The 15,835-nt window shown below is 35.0% G+C and overlaps 1 protein-coding gene across 1 annotated transcript in view; it reads left to right on the forward strand.

Moving 5' to 3' along the window:
• LOC149084946 (uncharacterized) overlaps window positions 1–15,835 on the forward strand; it is a 48,952-nt gene that overhangs the window by 13,672 nt on the left and 19,445 nt on the right. The window contains exons 5-6 of the mRNA XM_089232690.1: window positions 5,661–5,695; window positions 12,470–13,281. Of these exons, the coding sequence (XP_089088816.1) occupies window positions 5,661–5,695; window positions 12,470–13,281 (847 nt within the window). The remainder of the gene's footprint in view (window positions 1–5,660; window positions 5,696–12,469; window positions 13,282–15,835) is intronic.

Below are 15,835 nucleotides of genomic sequence, written 5' to 3' on the forward strand. Positions count from 1 at the left end.
TTCGGGCTGCACGGTGGCGTGGGGTCAACGGAATGCAGACCATTGGCCTACGTGCACAGAGCCCACCCTCATGAAGCCGATTACGTACTGTTTGGCTGGACACCCTTCGTCCTGTTGCCAAGAGCAACCGTCTTTGCAGCTGCGTAGCATTCTCTGTTCTGTTTCGACGGGCTGTTAACCGTATATACCGGTCATCAGTTGCTGTAGTGGCGCGTGACCGACCTTGCCCTGGTCGACGTCTAACATTTCCTGTTTCTTGGAATCGATTCCACAGCCTTGCAACAACACTTCTGGCGACTCCAACAGCGTCCGCTACACTACTTTGTGTTTGCCCGGATTCCAGTTTGCCTATAACATGCCATGCCATGGATTCCGGTAAATCACGTTGTTGAGACATCCTCAAGTCACCTTGTCTCAAAAAAAAATACTGCGCAATCAAATTTCACAGTTACGGCAGTAAAACAGACGTTTCTGCAACATCCCGATTTCTGCCCTTATCTCCTTTTTCTGGTTTTTGACGTCATGAACTTTGATTTGCATATGAAGTTTTCTTCTTCCGTTTCCTGCTAGGCTATAAATTATGGATGTTACTTATCGGTATACATCTTTGCGTAATTTTGTTAAAACCATGTGCTCCCCTAATTGTTTTGAGCAGTGTATGTTTACTAACATTACTCTTTACTATTACTATTTACTAAGTTTATTCTACCTACTCTTAACGTAGGTTTAAATAACTGGTTTGTGTGTGTGTGGTTCATAACTGTTCATATCATGAAATTATTAAGTGGAAATTCTAATCAACTGCTGTAGTCCATCAAACTTTTTTTGGACTTGGTGACTTTTGCTTAACTGCCAACAATAGGCATAAAGTAATAGAAAATATTTTTGGGGGCAGGGAAGCAGATTTAATAGGTGTTCTATAGATATTGGCTACAGGAGGGGGAGGCAGAATACATTGCTCAATACAACTCTACGCCTATGGTGTAGTAACACAGGGCCAGTCCTAGAAATTCAGCTGCCTGAGGCAAAAAATAATTTGCCCCCCTTATGATGAGACTACGTTAAGGTTTCGCGAGAGAATTTCCTAAATAAGAACATCCTGATGAGGGTAAATATATCAAATCAATATAACTCTTCTTTGGGGGGGGGGGGAGTGCCATAGTGGACGCACCTGTTTACATTTTTTCCTATGTGTTTTGGAAAAATGTCTGCGTTTCAAAGGATTAACTGAGCTATTTAGGACATATATATCACATAACATTAAAATTCAACATAAAATTTACTGAAAATAATTAGAAGAAAAATCTTATTCAATCAAGTATCACAAATGTGCTTTTGCTCACTTTTGTGAGAAATCATGAAAATTATGAATATTTATTCTGAATCGAAAGACAAAATTTATTTATTGAAAATTCAAGAATCGCTCTCCTCTCTCTCATTTCCTAGTTTTTAAAATCATGATTCTCTGCGTATGTTGCCTACATAGTAGAAAAATGAGTTCTTCCTACCGTTTTGTTTATACGTTACTACGCTAAATTTTCTAGTGAAGTAACAGACCAGACCCCTAAAAATTCATTTTGGAATTTTGTGATATCCAACGTCGATTATTAAATTGTATTATCAAACCCAAAAGGTAATTCATTTCTAACAGACCAGAGTTTGTACGCATTAGGAAACATAGGAGGTCTGTGCTGTTATCCCCCAAGACCCAACTTTTTGAAGGTTAGTAGCTCAAAATTTCTCATTGGGAGATTCCTTGTGCTACCTAAACCCAATGTGCCCCCTTCAAAGGTCAATTATAAAAAATGCCACCCCTGTAATCATGCTTCCCTAGGCAGTCGCCTCATGCATGATGCTGGCCCTGATAACACAGAAAAAACAAACACACTCAGTGACCTGTAGGGACTCTACAGAATCGTTCCATTAGGTGTAAATGAGATATTACAACTAAACCTGTATGAAACCGAACGTCAAGAGACTGAAATAACATTCTATTTTAGACAGGTTTCTGTTTCATAAAGGTTTATTTATGCATTAATCATCAGGGGGCCTCTTTTATTTCAAGATAGGTATAGTGCCTATCGTGTATAGTGCCCATCTTAGACAGGTTTCACTGTATTTATTTATACAATATTGTTGGTCGAGGCCCATTTGATCGTTTTTGTCGTACCACTGCCATTTTCTGCACACGAGGGCTAATTAGACTAGGACCTACAATTTACTGGCAATTCCGAACGGCAGGCTTGTTTTTTTTATACTCATCGAGAGGTCGGTGCGCTAACCCCTCGATGGGGGACTCCCTGCGGTAACAATTTTTTGGTGCTGTCAGGTCGCCATTTTTGTTGCACCCCTGTGTCAGGAAAGTTTTCTGACAAGGATGAACCGGGTATCGAACTTGCGACACCTCTAAACATCCTTTGCTACTTTAGGCGAGTATCTTATCGACCTGGGCTACCGCGCTCGTTGGCCGAGGCTTATACAAGAGAATGTGTTTGATTGTGACAGAGATATTGTTTTACATTGTACAACAATTCAACGATTATGGACAAATCAATGATAGTGGAGGGGAATTTGTTCCAGTCAACTATGGTATAAGAAAGCTTGTGAGCAAACTCTTCTTGTCCCGGAGGTCATATGACGTTATCTGTAAATTGGATGCCGTAAAGGGCAATTCAGTCTAATACAGGGATAAAAAAAATGTTATTTGCATCCGAACACAAAAATTGAAATGATTCAACACTACTTGTGTCAAAATTTGTGGTTAATATGAGCTAAACCCTCCTTGCAAAAAAACAGACCTGAGAGTTTATTAAATAAAAAGGGCTTACAATATTTACAATACCTTGAAAAAACTTATATTTATTAATTTACAGACTTTGACAGATTAATTAAATTACATCGTAACATTAAGTTATATTACATTAATTTTAAATTTTACTTTAATGTTATAAAGTATTGCCTAACTATTAAAGTTATCACTTTTATATTAAAGAATGCAAAAAAAAATTTATATAAACATATATTATAAATTAATGGAAACTTAGTTGATGCTGGTAGTTAATACCACAGATCTTAACTTTGTCATTTCTCTTTGTAAGATCCTACAAACACTGTTAGTACATAAATGTTTAATAGGAAATTTAAGAGTTCTTAAGCTTATTCTGTTCTTCATAGTTATGCATGGTATGAAGAAAGACACTCTACTTAAAACAGTCTGTAGAAGCAAAAATAGGATTTGATTTTTGGAAATGATCAAGAAATAGTCAGAAAAATAGGATGGCTTAGTTAAAAAACCAAAAGTATAAAAAATTGGATGACCATAAAGAATCTTAAAAAACATATAGTTAATCCGGAAATAACTTGGTGAGTAATTAGAATGTGGATTAAGTTCAAGTTCAGACATTGAAACACAGTAAAATTAACAGTTGTGGATAAAAGCTGGTGGAATTTTTTTTTTGGATTGATTTCAACTTGTTGATATTACTTAAGGTCATCATATCAATCATATCCTCCTGCCACCTGTATTCTTCCAATCTAAACATATTCAAATATGAAGTCTCTTTTCATACCTCAAGCCCCGCGTGCCAACAAAAGCAAGCATTGCTTTTCTCTGCAGCCCGTCAAAAAAATCTGTCGCTATGTAGCTATGGTCTCCAAAACCTTACAGTATGCTCCAATCCAGAACGAACTTAGCCCTGGGAAAAGTCGAAGAATCAATTTAGAATGCAAAGCGACCTTTTTGAGTATGGAACCAAACATTCTATTTGCTTTTTTTACATCGCTGAAGAATGTTCAAAAAATCAAAACCGCTCATTAATGAAAATTCCCAAATCTGTGATCTTAGTTGCGACCGGAATAGTTTTACCATTCAACTCGCAAGTGAAGCATGGGTTGTTCAAACCAAAATGAATGACCATGCACTTGTCAACACTGAAAGTCATACTCCATTTATTTGTCCATTTTGCAATCCTATTTTTAAGTTCATCTGGAGTAACTCCCTATCTCTTTGATTTCTGATTACACCCATTGGTTTTATGTCATCTGGGATTTTACTAAGGATTCGATCAATATCTTTATTGATAAAAAGTGGAAAAGATGTGTATCTTTATATATATACAGGGTGATTATAAAAAAACCATCCCGACATATGGGCCCCTAAATATCATACCATTCACAGAAACGGAATGAAATTTTGGCATAAGGTATTTTGATGTATGCGCTCAAGAATGATATGGAAAACAACAGTGTCACTCTAACGGTTACGGTTACAGTGAGAAAATTTCGAAAATATCAAATGGTAACACCAAGTTTTTTGTATTGGAATGTGATCTCCATTGTGAAAAACCCTAAATAGCATTCGAACGGCAACTGTAGCATGAAAATCACCGGCGGTAGATAGGCTAAAAGTGAGGACAACCAATAAGGACAGAGAAGCAGCATAAAATAAAGCATTTTATTGTGTTTCACAAATTTTCCACATGACCTTGTGGAGGACTAATCAGGCTGGGATCTCAGCCAAAGAAACGGTGTGACAAATGAAACGAAAATTAATGCTCTGGTGCACGGCAAAGTCCTTTTTCCTTGCCTAGCTCCGGGGATTTTCGTGCTACAGGTGCCATTCCAACACTATTTAGTGTTTTTCTGTATGGAGATCACATTCCAATACAAAAAACTTGGTGTTGCCATTTGATATTTTCGAAATTTTCTCACTGTAACCGTAACTGTTAGTGACACTGTTGTTTTTCATATCATTCTTGAGCGCATACCTCAAAATACCTTATGCCAAAATTTCAATCAGTTTCTGTGAATGGTATGATAGTTAGGGGCCCATATGTCGGGATAGTTTTTTTATAATCCCCTGTATATATAAATATATAATACGTAAAATTTTTGAAAATTTTTTTGTCGAAACTCACCAATACCAGTGCCATAGGCAGCTGTAATATGCAGTGTAATGAAAAAAACATTGTTAAAGCTTTGTTGTTTATACTATTTGTTTTCAGTTTTTCATGTATAAACAATGAAACTTTAATAATATATATATATATACATACATAAATTTTGATGTGTTAGAAGAGATAGGTTATATCATCAGATCTAGTTGAATATAGTGATAACAAAATAAATTTCAGTTGGTTTTGTAAAACCTAATTAATGTAATTCCCTGCATATAATCTGCAGATGCAAATTTTGTTACTTTTGAAGGAGAATATCATTGCATATTATATAATGCCGTATAATCTGCATGAGAAAATTTCATTCATCAATAATAAAATCTTGAAGAATGAGATGGGTTATTTGAATGAATGGGTTAAATTTTCACATTTTTGTAGAAAAAAATGTGGATTTTTCTACTTCCATCTATTCCCATCTGTAAATTTTTAAACAATTACTTTATACAAATTACTTTTCAAAATTTGTTTCTATTTTATCCTCTCAAAAAAAAAGCTGCAGATAAGACCCAGCAGCATGCAGTGTAATCAGTACTAAAAAACCCTGATGTTTTTTGATATAAATCTGTTACACACACAGGGAAATACTGTAAGCTATTCAGTTTGATGGCTTAATTCTCACCATTTCTCCCTTTTGATTCATATTTATTTCTTTTGTGTGATCTTGGCTGAAAATAACTAAAAAACTATATTCTTATTCTCTTTTAGAACATCCTGGTTGTTAGTACTGTGGAACCGTCATAGTGAGTGAAATTTTGTTACTCATGTAAATGTTCAAGTCAAACCAAATCTCTATTTTTTGATAGCAAAGTTTCTCTTAAACCTTTTAACTCTGATGCAGATAAAAAATTTGAAAATACAGTTGATGCTTGATCGTACAAACCACTTTTTTACGAACTGGTCTTGTCTTGAACACCATGCCATAGAGCTAATGTTAAAATTCACTATTTTACGAACTCTCATTTCTATTTTATGTTCTCATTTTTGTTTCGTTATTTTTTTCTATTTAATTCTTTCAGCCATCTTTGAGTTTGTTGCAACCAAATGTAAACTTCGATTCGGACATTCTATGCATATAAAGAGAAAACACAGGAAGAGGTGAAGAGTTCACCAGTTTGTAATCCGCTAGGGCTCAGATTTTTGACATGTTATATTTTTTTATGACAAGTCATATTTTGGGCATTTTCGAGCTTTTGGTCATATTTTAGCATTTTTAAGCAATCAGTCATATTTTAGGAATTTTCAAAAAATATATTTTTTTTAGTCATTTTATCACAAAGTTTTAATTTTTTGTGTGTGAGAAAAATAAAATACAAAATGTGTATTTATTTTGTTAAATATGTTGAAAGTTCCAGCAAAAAACCAATTTAATGTGCAGCAACATTGTAATTTAAGCTTGAGAAACAATCAACAGGGTTGAAGAAACTAGTCTGCTTTATGACACGCATAAGCCTTTTCCAAATATTGGTTCTTCTGGTAATTTTTACAGAATTTAAAGTAAAAAAAATGTTTGCGAAGTAGTTTTCTCAAATATTTCTTAGAAGAAACTGAACAATATCAGTTTTTTTTTAAATATTTGAAACTACATCTCATAAAATTCTGTGTGATTTTAGAACGTACTGAAGAACAGTTATTGTGCATAACATAGGCATGGTTTTCATTTCAATCTGTTGAGAGAATTTTAATTAAAATAGAGAATTGATGAATTTTTTTTGTTTATTTTTAAATTTTTAATAAGATAAGCAATATCTGAAAAAGATGAGATGAAAATCATAAGGTCAAATTTTTTAATTTTTAAGTCATATTTTCATGTACATTTTCAAGTCATGTATACATTTGTACATTTTCAAGATTTTTGGGTCATAAAATCCGAACTCTAGTCATCACCAATATGAAAATCCACTTTCGATAGTTCGCCAGATTGACTATGAAGTGAATATGCTTTGACAATGTAATTCACCCTTTCTGCATTATGATTCGATAAACTTGTGGTTTGAGAAATGTGGTATGATATATGCTGTTCGTCTACTTTCCTCTTAGCAATTTCAATAAAACGGAAACGATTTTGCTTGGCAGTAAATGAAGAAAAAAAAGATTTTAAGTAATTAATGTGCAAATTCTTAGGGTAGATTCACATCTATAGACATTCACCCTGTCGTGTCAGATGAGGCAAACATTCTTCAACATTAAAATGTCTGTCTGCACCTGCATAGTCATGATATCATTGATATGAATACGTTCATTGGCAGTATGTGTTATGTGTTAGAGCAGTTTCCCAAACTTTTTATTCCATCACCCCCTTCAGAAATTTTTCTCTCTCATCGCCCCCCAACTCAAGTGAACCCATAGGATCCCCCCTCCCCGTAGCATTCCATCGCCCACCAGGGGGTGATATTGCCCATTTTGGGAAACACTGTGTCAGAGAATGTTTGCCACGGCGTTGGGAGTGTCTGTAGATGTTAATCCACCCTTATTATGACAGAAATGAGCAAAACATATGGGATCCCAAAAAACATTGAGTACTCTAATTAAAGAGCAGTAAAAGTTCTTTTCTGCAGCAAGTGGATCCAGCTGTTCTCCACCTTCCCGAAAATATTTCAGAAAAACAATATTTCCAGGGTTCGAAAAGGCACTCATTGCTTGGCCAAGGAAAATGAGAGGTCAAAATTCCAATTGACAGAAACCTTTTGAAACAAGAATTGAAATTATTTGCTTCAAAATTAAACTTGGAGGATCTCAAAATATAAGATGGATGGCATCAGAAATTCAAAAAAAGACACTGCTTGACTTTTCAGATACTATACTGAGAAAATGAAGCTGTGGATACGACTGTCACCAGTGAGTGGAAAGAGCCGCTGTGGTGGTTGAGTAGTCATAGTGACAGACTCACATCACAAGGTTCAACCCCCACCGTTGCCGCAGTGGTGATTGGCTAAAGTTGGTTTTCTGCGGTTCCCAACTTTGAGACGCAAATGCGAGCCGATCTCCCCGTTAAAAAGTCTCTCTGCAGAGAGCAACAGGCGTACAATGGTATAATTATTCATTCATTACACTTCATGCACTGTGAGTTTAGGAAAAACTCATAGTTTAAAAAAATTGATTGCAGATGGCAGTACTACACATAACAAGCATTACACAGAAACAAACTTCACAGAAGGTTCACTATACATACACACACATTCCAACATATACCAATTCGTTAGAGGTTCTACAGAAGAATATGGACGTGGTGCATGTCTGGTTTAGTAGTAGTGAGTGGAAAGAAGGGAAGCTAAAATCAGTGATTACTGAAACCACCACTATCGTCAAATAATCTTCAGTGATCAACTGAAGATTTTTCACCTCCTGCATTTTTTTTCATCTCTTCCATGTATGAACTTTTGATTTTATGAACTAATTATAAAGTCGTTGCGGGTTTGTAAAAATGAGTGCTGGCTGCAATAAATTTTATTTTCAAGACGACAATTGTTAAAAGGTGGCCCAAATTTTATGAAGTGTTACTGTTCTTTATATATTTAGTAGTCTTGCCACATTTTTGAGAAAATGTTTGTGTTAAGTATAATGCAAAAATGCTAACTTTAATATTGTCAAATCATATTTTTATTATTTTGACACAAATTGCACAGCAATAAAATGCCAAATTTTTTATGAATATTGTCATTTTGCAAAATTTTATGTATAGGAACATAATTCAAAAGTTCTAATCAGCTTTTCTAAATAAATGAAGTTATGACATGAATGTCGCTCTCCACTTGTTAATACAAGATATACTGAAGACTGGATGTTGTGAAGATATTATTTGAGATGTTAATTTTTTAAGGAAGGAAAAAACTCATCTCTGCCTTTACCGGGAGTCGAACCCGGGTCCCTCGATTGCCGGACGAGTGCTCTGACCACTAAGCTACAGAGGAGATAGAGATTTTCCTTCGCTAGAGCGTATATATGCCGAACGGAACCGTGCAATGGACGGTGAAACCGATCAGCTAATAACTCATGGACGACGAGCCACCAGAGGGCTATATATATGACATGAATGTCGCTCTCCACTTGTTAATACAAGATATACTGAAGACTGGATGTTGTGAAGATATTTATTATTTGAGAAGTTAATTTTTTAAGGAAGGAAAAAACTCATCTCTGCCTCTACCGGGAGTCGAACCCGGGTCCCTCGATTGCCGGACGAGTGCTCTGACCACTAAGCTACAGAGGAGATAGAGATTTTCCTTCGCTAGAGCGTATATATGCCGAACGGAACCGTGCAATGGACGGTGAAACCGATCAGCTAATAACTCATGGACGACGAGCCACCAGAGGGCTATATATATGACATGAATGTCGCTCTCCACTTGTTAATACAAGATATACTGAAGACTGGATGTTGTGAAGATATTTATTATTTGAGAAGTTAATTTTTTTTTTTTTTTAAGGAAGGGAAAAACTCATCTCTGCCTCTACCAGGAGTCGAACCCGGGTCCCTCGATTGCCGGGTTCGACTCCCGGTAGAGGCAGAGATGAGTTTTTTCCTTCCTTAAAAAATTAACATCTCAAATAATAAATATCTTCACAACATCCAGTCTTCAGTATATCTTGTAAATGAAGTTAGTTTGCAAATTTCCATTGTAAAATTTTATTTGGATTGATTGACTAGTTGATTAACTCAATTGAAATTTTTACATAAAATTGACATTTGATCAGGCGTCATTAATAAAAACGAACCAGCCACAATAAAAAAAAATTCTCTAAACATCTTAAGCTCTTTCGTCCTTGTTGAGTTATGTAAAAATCATAATTTTGTTGAATTTTTTATTGTAAACTTCCCAGACCAAATTAATCAGAACTCTGTTTGCAGCACAGTTGCAAGGTTCATTAGAAGTTAAAATATCTTGCAGAGAGAGAGCAACCAGCTTTTCTGCCTGATTTTACACCAGCCACTATGCAGTTGTGTGAATATTGTCATTGGCCTTAAATAGGGAGGGCAGGTGCGTCAGTTTCCTTTAGTACTTGATTGGGGATGTGCCAAATTCACTCTTTGTTTGTTCTAAATTTTTAGAAGGGGCATAGTGGATGCTTCCCCTAGAAACAGAGTACATTTCTTTCTTTTTTCTTTGCACCCTGAATCATTTCACATTGTAAAAGTTAGAGTTCAAGCCTCACAATCATTCAAACATAGTTTCCAAAGTTGGTTTCTGTTTCTTATGGTTTTCTAACCTCATGATACAAATGCTATCCATTTTTGGGTTTAAACAGTCTCCCCACAGTGACATAACAGCCCCACAGCCAGTGTTTTGTAACAATTTACTGTTAACACATTTCCATGGGAAATCCTGGTCATTCAACATTGTGGATAGTTAAGGCAAACACAAAATATTAATTATAAATGATATTAATGGTAATACTCATACCACAGGTTAGATTTACTAATGTGTGGGACAATACCAAATGATATAATCTTGTAGTAGAGTGAAGAACAGGTTGACTGACTTTCCAATGATTCAGAGATCAATAGATGCCAGAGAAATTTCAACTTAGTGGATGAGTAAGTAAATTAAATACAAAATCAGAAACTGATGAAAAAATCATAAAATAAAAGGGAACCAAGCAGGCCTCAGGTTAGAGGGATTACAGGAGAAAAAGGGGAGTGCTCTGGCAACACATAGCTTTATAAAGTTGGCGTTCAATCCTGGCACCAGCTTTTTTATTTGCATATTGAATCGATTGAATCACTAAGTACATCTTTGATGGTTACAATTTTATAGATTTAGTCGGTTAAGGACATCTTTTTATAAAACTTTCTGGTCAAAGCCATCTCTAATGTGGTATAAACATGACGCCTGCATGCAGAACAATAGCAAAAGCCAGAAATACAATTTGTTAAAGTTTCTACTGCCAATCATCATTATCAAATAAATAAATATATAAGATCGAATTTGCCAAATAACTAGAGCTTGGAAGTTCAGGCAAAATGCCATAACTTTTTTTTGCTTATTTTCAATTTTTTTTTGCAATAATACCTTTTTGAATTTTCCTGCCCTAGATACTTATTTTAACATTCTTTTAAGTTTATTTGGGAATTTCAGAAAAATTTCAGATAAATTGGTATAACAAGTTTTCGACCATGTATTTGCCATGTATAAGGCAAATGATGGTTAAGTTAAACTATTTTAGGTTTTTCTGCTGTTTTTTCGGATAATTATCCGAATTATTATTCAATATCCTTGAATTATAATTCAAGTTTTTGGTAATTCACAGCTGGGCTGAGGTCAAAATGAGGTAGCCTCAATACCATCAACCTTGGATTATCGAGAATCTACGGTATATATATATGTTTGTGTGTGTGTAGAGGAAAATAAGTAATTTGGAAGAAAATGAAAATTGCATAGGTAAAAAGTAAAATTAAAGTTCATGTCTTCCGCATATCGAAAGTACTTGAGCAACTGGACAAGTTAGTTGTTTCATGGCAGCTTCACTGTTAATTGATATTCACTTTATTATGTCTCACCCAGGAAAAGAGAATACAATTTTAGAATAGGACTTATATATTTTTTACATTGTAAATTTCTAGAAAGTTATCATAGGAGCGAACATTCTTCCTAGGTGCCCATTTCAAGGAGGGGCACCTAGGAAGAATGAACTTAACTGCTTTACTCTCAATATTTTATGGCAAAATATAAAAAATTAGATTTTTTTCGAGAGAATTCTCGATTGACAGTCAACAAACAAAGCCCTCCACACACATAGAATGTGGATAAAATTAGAAAACTGTTGCATGAAAGTTGTCAGAAAACCATTCAGGATATTGCTGTCATTCTGACTGTTATATGAAACAGTTTTGAACTGGTACAGCTTTGCTGCAAAGTTTGTGTCAAAGATTCGGAATCCCAAACAGAAGGCACTCAGTGTAGTATTCTGTCAAAAGTTGCGGTTTCAAAATAGTAGCCCCAGATTTTTAATGTGAATTGCACATTGTGCTTGACACAATCTACAAAGAGGACTTATATTTGCCTTATTTTTTTGCTTGTTGCATATTGACCTTCTGGTCAGACCTTGTATAATCGTAGTACATAACAAGTCAAATATATATTATTAAATGTATGGTATGAAATAATTTACCAAATGTCATTCAAACCACTTAACCTTCTAATTTTTCTCTATACAGAAACTAGTGAATGTGTAATTCATTCCTCAGGATGAAGTTTTATAAATACTTCTATGCTGAATAACTAACAATGAGAGATGGTTTTACTATGAAATATTTGTCCACCAGTATGGATCAGTCAAATCCCTTGATAGATTTTGTTCCTTGCATGCTCTGTGTACAAATTAAAAGAATAAATGAAATTTATTATTTTAAATAATTTTTAATTATTTAAAATTAATTTCTTATGGGATCAATGGGATCAAATGAAATTCTTAGTGTTTTTAATATGAAAGTGATTATATATACATACAGATATATATATATATATATATGTATATATATATTTAGTGAAATAATTTAATTGAAATCTATTCAACAGTGGCAATGAGATGAACAATAACAGTGCATCTGCTGTTGTAAATGGAATGGTCTCTGGTGAAAATGAGCAAGCGTTAACTAAAGGAATCGGTTCTCCTGACATCTCATTACCTGACAAAGTGAACAGTCCCCCACCACAGTCAGAAAATATTGGTGATATTCCAGCTTCAACTTATATCATTGTCGATGAAACATCTGAACCACTCCAACAAAGCAACTCAAAAGATTCAGAACCTGAAATTGACAACAAGGCTTGCATGGATGTTAGTTCATATGCAGAAGCTTCAGTGCACGATAGTGAAGATGAATGTTATTCTGATCATCGTGGTTGCATTAACAAATCTACGTCCAGTTTTCAACAACAAAATAACACAAATGGTCTAGAGCAAGAAATAGATAATACAGCTTGTATGGATGTCAGCCTATATACTGAAGCTTCTATGCACGATGAGGAAGAAGATTGTTATTCTAATCACCATAGAAATTGTGATGACAAATCAGCTTCCAATTCACATTCAAATACTCATGATAACTCATCTGTGGAAAAATTTTCTAGTTTTGCACGTTCTTCATCTGCAGATACGAGTAGTCTACCTCAGTCAGACATGTGTAATCTCAAAGATTCAGATCAAAAGTGTAGTAGAGATAATGATCAGAGAATGGAACTGATAGATTCCTTTCAACATGATTCTAATTCTGGTCTCCTCAGAGAAAATGTTTTATTTGTTGCATCTTCTGTTCTTGTAGAAGATACTTCATACATGCAAAAGAAACAAGATGACATATCATCTAGTGCAGTTCCAGGTGGTGAATGTGAGTATATTAATATACTCAAGTCCATTTCAGCTCGAATAACTCCTAAACCATTGGTTATAGAAACATACTTCCATTTACGAAAGTATTCAAATGACTTGTCCCTTTTAGATGTCTTTTTTTTTAATTTGAGGGAAAAAATTACAAGTATGATTTTTGCAAATTATAAATGCAATATTAGCTGAAAATGAAAGAACAGGTGCGGTAGCCCGGTCGATAAGATACTCGCCTAAAGTACCAAAGGATGTTTAGAGGTTTCGCAAGTTCGATACCCGGTTCGTCCTTGTCAGAAAATTTTCCTGACACAGGTACAACAAAAAATGGTGACTTGACCGCACCAAAAAATTGCTACCGCAGGGAGCCCCCCGTTGAGGGGTTAGCGCACCAACCTCTTGATGAGTAAAAAAAACAAGCCTGCCGTTTGGAATCTGCAATAAATTGTAGGTCCCGGTCTAATTAGCCCTCGTGTGCAGGAAATGACCATGGTGCGACAAAAATGATCAATGAAAATAAAAGAACAGAGCATATAATAATGGACAAATTTCTTCTAAACTTCATATATTGTTCTTTCCCTCACTTTCAGCGATTTTCGAATTCTAATGTTGCTGCTAATATTGTACTTAAAAACAACGAGGTTGCCAACTGGGTTTAGCAGAGACAGAGCAACAACTTTTTAATTGAAAGTTAGAGGAAAAAGGGGGGGGGCCATATAAAAAATTAAATTTTGTATTTCAGTACGTATACAGCCTAATTAAAAAAATGAATTTGGCTACTTTTTGTAATTAAAATTATGCCACTGTAACAGATGGTTCAGGAGTTATTTGAATTGAAACGGATACCTATTTGCAAATTATATCTATGTATAAACATAAATAGTCATATCTCAACGTATGAGTTTTAATGCATTCTTGAAACTTACTCATATAAAACACTTGTATCTCAAAGTGAACATTTCCCTTTAAGATAATCAAGATTTCTTTAATTTGTTCCACAACACATATGATAATCAATTAGCATTGGTCCAAATTTATTTATTCTGTCTGTATGTTCTCAATACCAATCTACATTTTTTGCCTAGTTTCACATACTTTTTGCTTATACATACTAAACAAGTATGACTTAATGATTATTTAATTATTTATTATTGTAGCTTATCTACAATTTCAAAGCTTTCAAAATGGCTATTTTAATGTTTCAAAGCCTAGAGGCAAGAGGAGAGAAAACATTTTAACTTAAACACACTCTCAGTTTTTAATTAATTTGAGTTAAGTGCCATGGATATTATTTTATGAGTCTAAACTGTTCGGCCTGGCCCATAAGAGTGCTGATATATATGTTAGAGATATTTTAAAAACTCTAACTTTTATACTTATGTATTTTTTTTACCGCTTTTTGCAGGCAATGCCAAATATTTATATGTATGTATACACACACATCACACATACAGGGTACATAGCAAACAGTGGGTATGGCATTTTACTGGCGAACCGTTGATCCTAGAGGTATACTTCCAATTAGAAAAAGTTCCCAAATAATGTGTAGTGCTCAGATATTTCATTCATGTTTTCAAGGGGTTGTATAGTTATTACGTTAAAAAATTAACTTTTTATTTTCTAGTGCCTCAAAACCTAATTAGAAAGTTGTTGCAGTGTCTCTCCTGATGCCAAAAAAAAAAAATTCCATGTTTCTAAGTGAAATATTTACTGAGATATTCAAATTCGAAAAACGAAAAATTTGAGAAAAAATTAAAATACAAGTAAAACGGTTTTTCTGCATTTAGAGCTTTTTTCCCAACTTTCCTCTGTTTTTCAAATTGTACGATCTTAGTGAATATTGCACTTAGAAACATAGAGTTTGTTTTTGTTGGCACCAGGAGAGACAGGGCAACATGAATGAATGAACGCCAAGGGCTCTGCCACCGGACTTATCCCGTTGCCGAGATCTCTTCCAGCCCAGCTTCGTGGCAGAGTCTGGAACAAAGTGGGTACACTTAACAGTCTGAGTGTGTAGCTAGTGTTATGTCTGATATTTCAGTGCTGCCATCTATACTTCAAATTGTGAGTGAAGTGTAATGATTGAATATTTGTAACGTTGTAGGCCTGTTGCTCTCTGTGGCTAGACTTTTTAACGGAGAGATCGGCTCGCATTCGCGCCTTGAAGTAGTGAACCACAGAAAACCAACTTCAGCCAACCACCACTGTGGCGCCGGTGGGGTTCGAACCCGGATCCTCGCGATACGAGTCCGTCACTATGACCACTCGACCACCACAGCGGCTAGAGACAGGGCAACAACTTTCCAATTGAGTTTTAGGGCACACCGGAACTGTATAAAAAGTTAATTTTTTATCGTATTAACTATACAACCCCTTGAAACATGAATGACATACCTGAGTACTTCACATTATTTGGTAACTATTCTCTAATTGGAAGTATACCTCTTGGATCAATGGTTTGCCAGTAAATTTCCATACCCCCTGTTTGCTATGCACCTTGTATATATAGTTATAATAAGGGGGGGGGGGGTTGGCACACTATTTAACCTTGATGGTCTTTA

This window comes from Pholcus phalangioides, unplaced genomic scaffold, assembly GCF_987345545.1.
Source record: "Pholcus phalangioides strain wild (caught in Gottingen) unplaced genomic scaffold, Ppha-v1.0 ptg000007l_1, whole genome shotgun sequence".
NCBI lineage: Eukaryota > Metazoa > Arthropoda > Arachnida > Araneae > Pholcidae > Pholcus > Pholcus phalangioides.